Here is a 12,605-nt window from a genome sequence, read left to right as displayed (position 1 = left end):
TGAATTTTATGTTGGCTGAACAATGCATATTTTAGTTAAGTTTGTTATAAAGAAATTCAAATTATATGTGTTACAACTTAAAGCACAAACTTCATAAGTAATGACATATTTTTGAGTCAGTTCCACTTGAAGTGTTACACATGGGGCTGTAATATGGAAAGAATGTGCAACTGGTGTGTCCTACTCATAGTGGAAATGTTGCTTGTGTTGAGTCTATTTACAGCAGAAAAGTTGCTTGAGACTTTTGTGAATTCTACTGCAACTCTTCAGGAAAAATGTGCAGTCAATGATCAGCACCTGCTTGGCCTCCAACAACAGATTTTCATGATGATGATGAACCTATCATTCAGAATCCCAAAATCCAGTGTTCTCCTGAAAAAAACTTGGGACAGAAGATAATGTGAGGGCTTTTTAGTGGCTTTTGAAAAGTATGCTGTTAGAATAAACACTTCCTAAGCGAAATGGGCTAGAATATTTTCATTTCTTCTAAACAGGGATTCACAGAAAGTTGATATGGACCTTGAGGATGCTGACACATAATTGCCAGAAGCTGAATCAAGAAATTTTGCCTAGAGCTCAAGAGTCACTCAATGTGCAATCCCTTAGAACCTCATGTAAATAATGCTACTGAAATTCTAGAAATCTTGGCTATGGGTAAATGGATATTTCAGAATGACCCCAAGTCTTCTAAACAGCTAGTAATTTTAGAAGAACATATGTTGACAAATGAAATTGCAAACCTGAAGTCAGGCTTGTATGTATCAAGGGGTAATAATAAGTCCTCATTTAAATATAGTTCTTTGCTTGCAAATAAGAAAGAATGAGACGGTTTTATTTATTTTTGTTTAATGGGGTAGTGTACTAAGCAATACTGACCAATGTCAGACTCAGCAGTTAGCACAGGTTAGTTTTAAACATTCTAGTAAAAGGCATATAGCAGAATACTGCAGTAATTTGAATGGTAAACAGTGTCATTAGTCAACAAATTGTACTTGAAACATTCCTATAGAATGTGATAATGATAATGCTAGAATTATCTATTATTAGATTGTTATTATTATTATTATTATTAGAATGCTCTGGGGTAGACACCACATCCACATAAAACAAAGTTCAGCCCTGGTAAATCTATGGATAGGAAACAGAAAATTTACCTCAAGACTGCCCCTGTACTACTAATGGACACTGGCAGCTCCTAAATGCATTATCTCATGCATGGGTCCCATCAAATTTTCTATGGTATGATCCCAGTTATTCTCATTAGGGTAATATATAATTATTGACCATGGGATGAGTAAAGTCAATCTCTAATCAAATGGGATAGGTAAATTCAAGCACAAGAAAGGAAACTGGCTAGGTTTAAAATGTCCTGCAAGGACAGCTAGACTTACCTATGAACCTAATTGTAAAGTCTATGCTTTCACTTTTCAGAACTTACAGGGGGAAAGAGATACAAGGGTTGGACTCAGTGTGCATGCTTACTTTAATTAGATTGCAATATGACTCTAAGAACAAATCAACTAACAAAACAGAAATCTGAAGTAATATGTATACAGGGAGAACAACGGAGTACTCTGTAACACAGACAAAAATACAAACCCTTGTAGGCAAAGTAATATACCCGGTAGCTTTAGTGCTGACCACACACAATTTTCCTTAATTTAAACAAGCATGGAAGATAAATCTGATATATTGTCAGAAATACACATCCACAGTAAAGAAAAAAAAAATTACTAGAAGACACAAAAGGAAGTAAGATCTGGCTCTGGGTGGAAGGCCTCTGTAAATCCAATATTGAGTCTTACCAAAAAATCCCAGTAGTTGGTCTAATAAGACAAGTCAGTGTGGAGACCAACATGGAAGGTAAATCTTGCCAAAAGACACTAGCTTTTAGAAATAGTAAAATAAGTTAGTGTGGAAATTGACAAGAAAAAGATCATAGTTACGAATACTTTATGGGAAGTACAGGTAGGGATAAATGAATCTCATACCAAAGAAAATGAAAAATGGAAACACCACCAAAACCGAGATCCAGTAAGAAAAAGAAGCAGGACTCTAAGGGTAAATAAAGTAAGGTAACTAATGAAACTGAAAAAGAACTACTAGTGCCCCTGCTGGAAGAAAATTATTTTCAGTGTTACCTTTTTCACAGAATTAAACATTTGATGAGAAAGTTTTTTTTATAGAGAAGGTCATGACCACAATGTCAGACTAGTCATTAAAGTAATACTGACTTGTTAGACTGCCAGATAAGCCATGTCCATTTTAAGAAAGCCCACTGGGAATATAAGTAAGTAAAGCTTATACAGAGAATATAGCAAGAGTATAAGGGAAAACAAGGGGACAGTACAGCCCTTTATCATACCTTTCCTTTGTCCCAAGAAATGACTTGCTCTACAAAGTGATCAAAGACAAAAACAGATACTTAGCCACTTATTAGTTTACGAGGCATTTAGAACATTTGTAATGAAGTTGGGACATAGCCACACTTTGAGTGGTCATTTAGAAATGGATAAGAGAAAAGGTAGGATTTTAACTACATTTTACTGGCTTGGTGTTATGAAGGACATAGAAAAGTTTTGTATATCTTTCCCAGAATGTCAGAAGAATGTCAAAAGACAGTACCCACTCTATTTTTTAAGAACACTTTGACCTATACCCATTGTGGGTGTCTCATTTGAACAAATAGCAACTGGCGTTGTGTAAAACTGAGTAAGGGGTTAGTATATCCTGCTAATTACTTATTATGTAAAAGAATATCATGAAGCAGTACACTGAAAGAGTCTATGTAAAGTATATAGAAATGCTTTTTCCTATGGTATGGATTTGCTGAGAAATCCTGACTGAACATAGTATCCCATATAGAGTTATGCATGAACTTTGCTAGTGCTTTAAAGTGAAACAGCTAAGGACATCTGCATACCACCATCAAACAGATGGACTTGTTGAGTCATTTAATGAAACATTAAAGCCTATGTTACAGATTGCTACAGGACTGTATAGGAACAACTTGGGACCAGTTGCTTTCATATATTCACTTTGCTGTAAGGGAAGTACCCCAAGCTGCAAATGGGTTCACATCATTTGAACTGCTGTATGGCAGATATCCCTGAGGCTTGTTACATACAGCAGATGAAGCATGAGGGAAGTAAAATGTCTCCTTTAAAGTGTACTAGAATGTTTTTAGAACTGCACGATCATTTAAAAACTGCAAGCCCTACAGTAAAAGAACATATGAGACAGCACAGGAAACAGTAAAGAGGACACATAAAACGATTGTCTCAGAGAATTCAAACCAAGTGATAAACTGCTTGTGTTAGCATCCCCTGCCAAATATAAGTTCCTTGCAAAGTGATAAGAATGAGACTGTATAAAAAGTAAGTGAAGTAAATTATAAGGTGGCACAACAAGGGAAAAGGAAGCCAGGACAGTTATAACACAAAAATGTTCTGAAACCTCAGAGAGAAACTGAGAGAGAATTTATGTCTGGTGAGGGAAAAAGCTTGAAGCAATACCAAATGCCAGGATCTCATCCCAAGTAATTCTAGAAGAGTTCAAGAAAACTTTAAATGCTGTATATGAAGCTTTTGCATATTTCTTTGTGCATTGATGTTCCAGTTACTCTTAATGTGTTTTATGTTATTGATTTATTTACTCTTTTGACTGGTGTTTTATATTTGGTGTTTCCTGTAACTGTTTATATGTGGATCTCATATTATTATTCCACCTATTCAGAGTAGAAATTCAGAAATAATACAAGTATTTTTTCCCAGCTTTGGGGCAATTTTTATACTAGGATGAACCCCTGGGGAATTTAATTTTCTCTAGGACTGGATGACATTGATGAAAAACTGGATAGACTTAATGCGCAAAGGAGGTATGATTCATAAGCAAGTGGTACTGGATGGAGATAAGAGACAAAGGAAGGGGGGCAGGTCTAATTGAGTCAAGCAGACTTGATACAAAACAATGAACTTTAACAACTGGTAGCTTCACATTTTCATTTATCTGTGTGCATCCCATACAGTTACAACAGTTTCAGACTTTTAAAAAGCAAATCAGATCCATTCAGATTTGAGCTCTTGTACATTGGATGGGCTAGTTACTGAATTAACCTATCCCTAGATAGAAGCAATAATTTTCTGTTAATGCATTACATTGTTACCTTGGTTACAGTGTCTCCGTCAAACTTTCCTTCTCTGTTTTTCTCCATCTCAGATAACTCTTCCTTGAGTGTGATAGGATCTGGACGTCTGTGCTTAGCTGCATCCCAGCCTTTAAATGTTTCCCTCTGTACTGTAGAGAAATCTGCACTGGTTCAGAGAATGAAACACATGTTTTAAACAGCTACTTAATGCAGGACACAGTAATTAAACATACATCATCAGGACATGTCCAGATGGTGAAAGTCTGATACACAATATGCACTGTTACCTACTGAAAGACATATTAACCCCGCGGTGGTGGTGCTACGTTTGCATTGTCGCCTCACAGTAAAACGCTGTCTGGTTCGATTCTCAGCTAGAGTGTATTCTGCGTGGAGACATGCGTGAATGGGCGTACCTTCGTTGAAGGTTGTGCGTCAGGCCTGGCAAAGCCGGTACGTAAAAATCAACTTCCAATCATTAGCGGACCAGAGTTCCGCTGTGGCGACCCCTAACTGGGTAAAGCCGAAAGACGCAAACCTACTGAAAGACATATTAATAGTACATCTTTGAAAATGATCCATACTCATGTACTGTTTTACATGCCATGAGCCAAAAATATCTGCGTCAGTAGCTGGCATTCTAATGTGTAATCATGGGTGACTTTTCTACTTCATAATTTCCTTAGCAGGAACAGGATTTGGTTCTGGGAATAAGAAACCAAGGTGTCATGCTGGCAGTATAATAGTGAATTAGGAGATAAGCATCTTGAGGAAATGATAGTGAGGTGATAAATGTTAAGAAGTTATAACAAATAAATGCAAAAGGTAAGACTATATATAAGGACAAACTCTTTTATTAAAAACACTAGTTAGCACTTTTGTCTACACAGTGTAAATGTTTGTTAGTTTTTAGTGTGTTCAAACACCTTGTTAGCTATTTAGTAGATTTCAGTTTGCTATAACAAATTCTATCATTAGACTACTGCTACATAAAGTTGTACCTAACTGTTCTACCAACTGCAGGCTGTTTTGTAATAGCCATGTGTCTATTATGGTCTGTAATTCAATACAGACTGCAAGTCTGCATGCCAAGGAGCTAGAATATGAACAGATGGAAATAAGTGTCACGCTTCCATGCAGATAAACAGTCCTATCTGTGGTGCCTGGTGAGTGTGGACAAAACCTTAACTGTGAACAGCATACTTTTTTATTTACTAAGAAGACAGCTAAAGTAGCCATGCAGTTAGCTGACTGGACATGTACTGCACTGGTACTTCCCACATTTTTTTTATGAACAAGAGTTTGCTGGTATTTAGTACTGCGGTGGTGGTGCTGCGGTAGCGTTGTCGCCTCACAGTTACATGTTGCCCGTTCGATTCTCAGTTAGAGCGTCTTCTATGTGGCCACATGCGTGAATGGGCGTTCCTTCATTGAAGGTTGTGCATTAGGCCCGGCAAGCCAGCACGTAAAAATCTACTGCCAATCATTAGCTGACCGGAGTTCCGCTGTGGCGACCCCTAACCGGGAAAAGCCGAAGGAGGTAGTAGTAGTTTGCTGGTATTTAGATATGTACTGTTTTAGAAAAAGATATGCTGTGTTTTTCAGGCGATAATCAAAATAAATTACTTGAGTGTTTGCTGTAGTTCATAGATTAGTACTAAGCTAACTACCCTTGCGAGCCATTTTAAGCCTAGCCAATTATCCCTTGTGGGACTCAAATGCTGCACTTTGTGTTTGTAAGGCAAACACCTTAACTATTAGGCCATCCTCCCAACCCTTATGATACATGAATATATAAGCTCAGGTACCTAGATGCTAGTGAAATATCTCACACAGTAAAAGCCTTAAAATCATACTGACAGACTGGATGAGAGAAGTACACTGGAGTTCTATATTTTCAGTACACACAGCATTCTTAACTTTGTAGATAATAGTAGGAGAAATATTTTCTTTGTGTTTTGTATAGAGACAAATGTGCAGCAAACAGGTAGAATGGAATATAATTGATTTACTGCTTCCTTTGGGATGAATCTGGGTTTGCAAAGAGTTTCCTTTTGTATAAACTGATATAAGGTTATTGAGGGGTGTAACCAGTGTGTATGTAATTGTACTGTGAGTTCTACACCACAGTCACAGTACACTACTTCTAGAATGTTTCCCACACATTGGACAATGCATGTTGTTTGTGGAAATCTTAATTTTTCTGTAATTAAAAAAAAAAAAAAAAAAAACTCCTGAAATGACAAGCTTAAGCAAACACCCATTTAGCCTACTAGGCATTCTGAAAACAGAACCGCCATTTAAAAATCTGCAGCTTAATAAATGAAATAAAACTATAATAAATATGCAAGTACTTTTTATTTAAATTCTAGCAAAATATATTCTTTCAACAAGGATGCAAACACAGTCAGAGAAACATTTTCTTGCTTTACATATTGTCTAGCCTACACATCTTCAAAGAGAGAAAACACAACTTTGTTTGCGATAAAACACATACTTCAAGAAATTTCTAACTCCAAATGCTAGGCTCTCCCTTGCTCAAGCCTTCCTCCTACCCATAGAAGGCCTTAGGCATAGGACAACTAGGCATCCACCTAGGGCACCGCTCTAGAAGGGGCGCTTTTTCTGTGTTTATTTGGTGTAGGTAGATCAGGATGGAGGCAGTGGGTGGTGTGGTGGAGGGGGCCATGGAGCTCTTTTGCCTAGGGCACCAGTTGACCTAAGGCCGCTCCTGCTCCTACCCTCCTTTCTGTATGCTGCCCCTATTTTCACCAATATCCAAGCCACAACTTTAAACAAACTCCAACAAACATATCATAAGATAGCTAGATTCATAGTAGACTCTCCTTACAAATCCCACCACTGCCTACCCCTCACACCCCTGCAATGGCTAGAATTCCCCCACACTTTGTTACTTTCACAACTACAAATGCTACATGTCATTCTCTACAAACCATCATCTTGCCCAACTCTTTCTTCTTTCATTTCCATCTACACACCTTCTCACACTCTCCGTACCTCTAATCAGCAACTTCTCAACACCTACCAGCCAAAAAAAGCAGTAGGCAAACTCATATAAATACTCAATAGCCCAAAACTGGAACAATCTTCCTTGTGAAATAAGCTCCACCATTCACCCAGCACACTTTAAGGAGAAACTAAAACTCCATCTGCTCAACACCAGAATCTGCCCTTGCACAGCACTAACCTAACCTCATCTGTCCCTCCAAGGGCTACCCCCTCCTCACTTTCCTCCATCATCTCAAAAATGTGATCCCTCAATTAAGGGTTACAAGCTGAACTATAGTCTTCTCATTTGATCAATTAATCTGCATGTAAATATTTACAAAATCTCTAATCTGTAAACATATAGTTTACATAATGTAAATAGTTTGCATGTTTTCTCCTGTATCTGTAGTGTTCTTGTATTGTTATTATTATTATTTTTTTTTCTACTTTTTCATATCTCATCATATGTCAATTGAAATTGTTACCATTTTATGTCTGTATATATCTGTATTGGAGCTTTTCTCCTCGGGTCTCCACTGAAAATGGGCCAAAAACCCAGCTGGACCAACCCGGTTAACAAATGTCAATAAATAAATAAGCCTTAGGAAAATTGACCCTCTTTTTTGATTTGTCCCCAACATGAGTCATATTAGGACATTCATTGCATTTTTCAGCCTGAAGAGAAGTCATATACCCCAGGCAGTTGCTTAATGCAGTTTGGATGTCTTCATATTCTAGTAGCCCCTTAGACCTCTTGGAATCCATATGTATATAGGATTGCATCTCTAAAACATTTTGACATATTTGCTAATATTTTTCTCTGGGGAACATATTTCAGTATCTTATAAACAGCAGGTATTTGTGATTTTAGGTACAAAAACAATGGAACAGATGCCCAATTTCCTCTATCAATCTATAACTAAGCTTCTTTGACAGCAATCCAAGAACAGAAGAACAATACAAGTGCTACAACTTTCTCTCCCTCCCTGATCTTATTGCTACTTATATTTTAGGATGTGAGATGAAGCTACTGAGACTTTCACTTCTAACTCTTAGCATGAATTCTTATTTCATAAAATGTATCTTGTCTGTTCTTATACTCAGCCATATACTAGGTATGGAGTTATGTCACACTGACACACACATTTTACTGAACGGCTAAACACTAAATTCAGAACATGGACTCCTGGAACATCAAAATCATAACAAGGCATGAAAAAATCTTTTTTTTTGCAGGGGGGCAAGCTCCCTTGCACCACCTGCTAATTAAATACACCAGTTCTGAGATCACACTAGAGTGGGAAAAGGGTCAATACCCCAATTCCAATGGTGCCATAATCTTAGATAGTTAATGTCCCATGCACTTCCATGTGTCAATTTTCTAGAAGTCGATGTTCTGGGCTTGATGTTTAGCTAGTTGCTGTTTTTGTGTTTTGACCAGCTAAGGTAGATCCACTGGGTGTATATCACCTGTTCTTGTTTTCAGTAATGTATCCTGTCACCATTTATTTGCACTATTTTTTTAAATGCAGCTTGTTTTTCGTATATTACAATGTCTTTCTCTGTATGATGAGTTTAAATATTTAACCTGCATAAATAGTTTTGTGTATTAGCTGATTTTCTTTTTGCATAATTTTGGGCATGTCCCCCTTAAATCCTCTTTGAAAATGTGTTTCATCCAGTAGGATTAACCCAGTTAACAAGACATTGATAAGTGAATAAAAATAAATATTGCCACCATTGCTATGTCTTTTTAAAAAATTACATAAACCTTACCTACAATTTAATGAATACAAAAAGTGGAGAGATGAGAGGAGATGCACAAAATTATCTTTTTTTTTATTTTATGTTTTGATTAAGAAATGTGTTGGATAAATGAAATGACTTTCCGAACAGAATGTGGGATAAACCCTGTGCATTAATGGGTTAAAGCATGAGGTATGATGGGAGAAAAAGATTATTATATGGTTTAAAATACAATCTAGTTATCTGGAAGGCAAGGAAATGAATAGAGTAGGTGGGCAAACAGGCATTATTTGCCACCATAATCTATGTTTTGCATACATATATCACAGTTATCACCATGTGAGAGAGCTACACAAGATTTTATACAAAATCAACCAGCTCTTAACACTAGTATGAGTGAATATAATGTATTGAAACTTGAAGCTTGAATTCTTGCTCCATATAATGCATCATGCTTGTTTTTACATTCAGTTATGTACTACGTGTGGATTTATGTCACACCATCATCATACCAAATATTGAATGGCTAAACATCAGCCTCAAAACATCAATTCCCAGAACATTGAAAACACCACACATATGAAAACAGGGTCCGAATGGAGAGATGATAAGTCAGCAAGCAAAGGAGAGTAGTATTGCTGGAAATGAATTCATCCTCAAGTCTTGGTGAGTACCTTCACAAGGTGACCCTGATATATAGACTGTATTTTATATAACACATATCATGGACAGAAGAAGGTTAAAAAATAAAAAAGCTAGCTGGGTGCACAAGACCTAGGATAAAAAAAATGCCCAATCCTGGTAGTTGCACTGGTGCCAGGATTGGAAAGAATGACAGTGTAGAATCCTCAGGACACAGAAACATTCCCACAATGGTGCTAGGCCAGGCTCAGGGGGAGGATGGCCCCTCTGTTGTAGAGGGAAATAATAGTCCACAAAAATCACAAAAAACTGATAGGCCAAAAAAGAGACATAAAGACAATAGAGTGGACTGTTGAGAATAAGAAAGAAATTATATATTGTTACTGTTATGCAAGAAGACCAGAATTTCCAGACAGAAGATATACAAACAGATTAAGAGGCAAATTAGAAGAAAGAAAAATACTTCCACAAGAAAAACTGTCAGAAGCTTCAAATAAAAATGTGTGTTCATTAATACAACAGATTTGTGAAAAACATTATATAAACCAGGAAACAATGGGCTGTTTGGAAAAAGAAGCGACTGAGGAAGTGCGAAAATATAAAGAATAACATCTAGAGACTTTTGAAAGGTATAAAAAAGAAATATAGACATGAGAAAGAAAGAGAGATCTGATATGGTGCAATATTTATGCAAAGGAGAAAGCCAAATTAATCAACACAAAAAGGGGAGTTCCAAAGATATTCGAAGAGAAATACAGGCAAAGGCATCCAGATATGGAAAATTTCACACTAAAATAATAAGATCACAAAGAGGGAACGTAGAACAGAAGATTAATAAAGTAAAAGTTAAAAAAAAATAGAACTTGAAGTTATCGAATACTTGGTGAAGTGAAGGATTTAGTGTAGAAAGACCAACACAGGTTATATCACAGCATGATGGAACAATGAGTCCCCAAAGTAAAGAGAAACAGGAGGAGCAGCGGACATCTGAAGAAGAAATATGGACATGGGAAAGAAAAAGACACTTAATATAGTGCAATATATATGGAAAGGAGAAAGCAAAACTAATTAATGAAAAAAAAGAGCAGCACCAAAGATATTTGAAGAGAAATACAGGCAAAGGCATACAGACATGGAAACATTTACAATACAAAAAAAAAGAAAATAAGGAGGAAAAGTAGAAAATAATATTAATATTGGAGAAGTTAAAGAAATAGAAACTGAGGTTATGGATTACTTTTGAAGTGAAGGATTTAGTGTAGAAAATCTAACTCAGATAATATCACAGCAGGATAGAGCAATGGATCCCCAAATTAAGGAGAAATCAGTGGAGCGAGAAACATCTGATCAATTGCCGTATGAAGATGCTTTGGAGTCTTCTACAGGAAACCAGTACAAAAGTACAGGTAGAGTTGCACAGCAAGGGAAGGAACAGGAAACTGTGGCAACTCTAACACAGTCGATGTTGTGGAGTAATAGGCCAATGAGTTCCCATATGAAAGAGCAACAGATGACACAGGATGAAACTGAAGAGAATGTGGCACAGGAAGATGCTCTGGAACTTTCTGTAGAATACCCGTAGGAAATGGAGAACAAAGAATCTGCCCTCAGTTTAGAAGAAAATGATCTAAAAGAAGAGTTGCTTGATTTAATAGAGATGGACATATATATTAAAATCAATGAAAGAAATAGACTACAGAAAGTCAATAAAACTCAAGAAGTTAGAAGTTTAATGAAACAAATGAACATAGTAATTAGGACTGTCCATTGAGATTCATGCAATATACGAGAAGTAAATAAGATATATTACTGTGCAGTTAAATTAATAACAGATAAGGGAAAGGAAGGGAAGAAATTGAATGCCATCATGAAAGTATCAAATAGAGACTATATAAGACAAGAAATGTCACTGTTAGAAGAGTACAGAAGAGGGAACAGATCAAAAAAATACTCAGAAAGATAGACGTGATAACAGCAATGCACAGTATCAGAACAGATCAGGATCTGTCTTGCACTATTGCAAATAATAATCTAACAATATCAGCACAGGCAGAAAAACTTAGAAGATATGTAGATAAATATAAAGGAAACATACAAAATAAACAATTTATTGATGACTCAAAAAGTTTTATAGAGAATTAGGAATCAAGGCAAAAGGAAGTGAAACAGGCCAAAAAAAGAAGAAATAACTACATTTTGGAGAAATATCTATGAAGATCCTGTGGAACATAACAAAGATGCTAAATGGAAAGAAGAAGTAAAAGACAGAATAAGAAGTTTCAAGGATATGAAATGAGATGAATTAACAGCCAGAGAGATTGAAACAATGTTTAGAAAAGCCTCTTATTTGAAAACCCCAGGCCCAGATGTGGTACCTAACTTCTGGTTAAAATTATTAACATCTTTGCACGAGGATTTAGCCATGAGTAAGAACTATTTATATGTGCACCCTGAACAGACACCAACCTGGCTAACAACAGGAAAAACAATGCTCCTACTTAATAGCAAACCTGCAACCTGTCTTAAAAAAAAACTATAGACCAATAACTTGCCTTCCAATGATATATAAACTATATACCGGAACTGATGCTGACAGAGTTTATAGTCATTTAGAAGAAAACTCAGTCATGACAATAGAACAAAAGGGTAATAAAAAAAGTCATATGGAACAAAGGATCATTTGTTGTTAAATAAAGTCATAATGGAGAACTGCAGAAAGAGAAAGGATCTAAGTATGGCATGGATAGACTAGAAAAAAAGCATTTGACAGTATCCACATTCATGGATAAGAGTGCTGAAAATGTATAAGACACATCCCACACAGATTGATTACATTATGGTGACCGTGAAATAGTGGCAAATTACTTTGCAGTTAAGCCATAATAAAGAACAAATTCTTATTCCAGGGATAAAAATTTAAAGGGGGATATTCCAGGGTGACTCTGTCACTGCTGCTCTTTTGTCTTGCCCTAAACCCATTAAGCTGTCTGCTTAATAGATTAGATCATGGCTACAGTTTGACTCCCAGAAAACACCACCATGTAAAGACATTTCACCGTCT

At 36.4% G+C, this 12,605-nt stretch overlaps 1 protein-coding gene across 2 annotated transcripts in view; it reads right to left on the bottom strand.

Moving 5' to 3' along the window:
- LOC122809561 (stabilizer of axonemal microtubules 1-like) overlaps positions 1 to 12,605 on the bottom strand; it is a 369,246-nt gene that overhangs the window by 95,129 nt on the left and 261,512 nt on the right. For both annotated transcript variants that reach the window (XM_044081149.1, XM_044081150.1), the window contains one exon: positions 4,166 to 4,313. In XM_044081149.1, the coding sequence (XP_043937084.1) occupies positions 4,166 to 4,313 (148 nt within the window). The remainder of the gene's footprint in view (positions 1 to 4,165; positions 4,314 to 12,605) is intronic.

The sequence above is a fragment of the Protopterus annectens genome, chromosome 8.part0, assembly GCF_019279795.1.
Source record: "Protopterus annectens isolate FY-2018-M chromosome 8.part0, PAN1.0, whole genome shotgun sequence".
NCBI classification, from domain to species: Eukaryota; Metazoa; Chordata; order Ceratodontiformes; family Protopteridae; genus Protopterus; species Protopterus annectens.
Note: the sequence above shows the minus strand (reverse complement) of the source record. Positions and strands in the feature narration are given on the sequence as shown.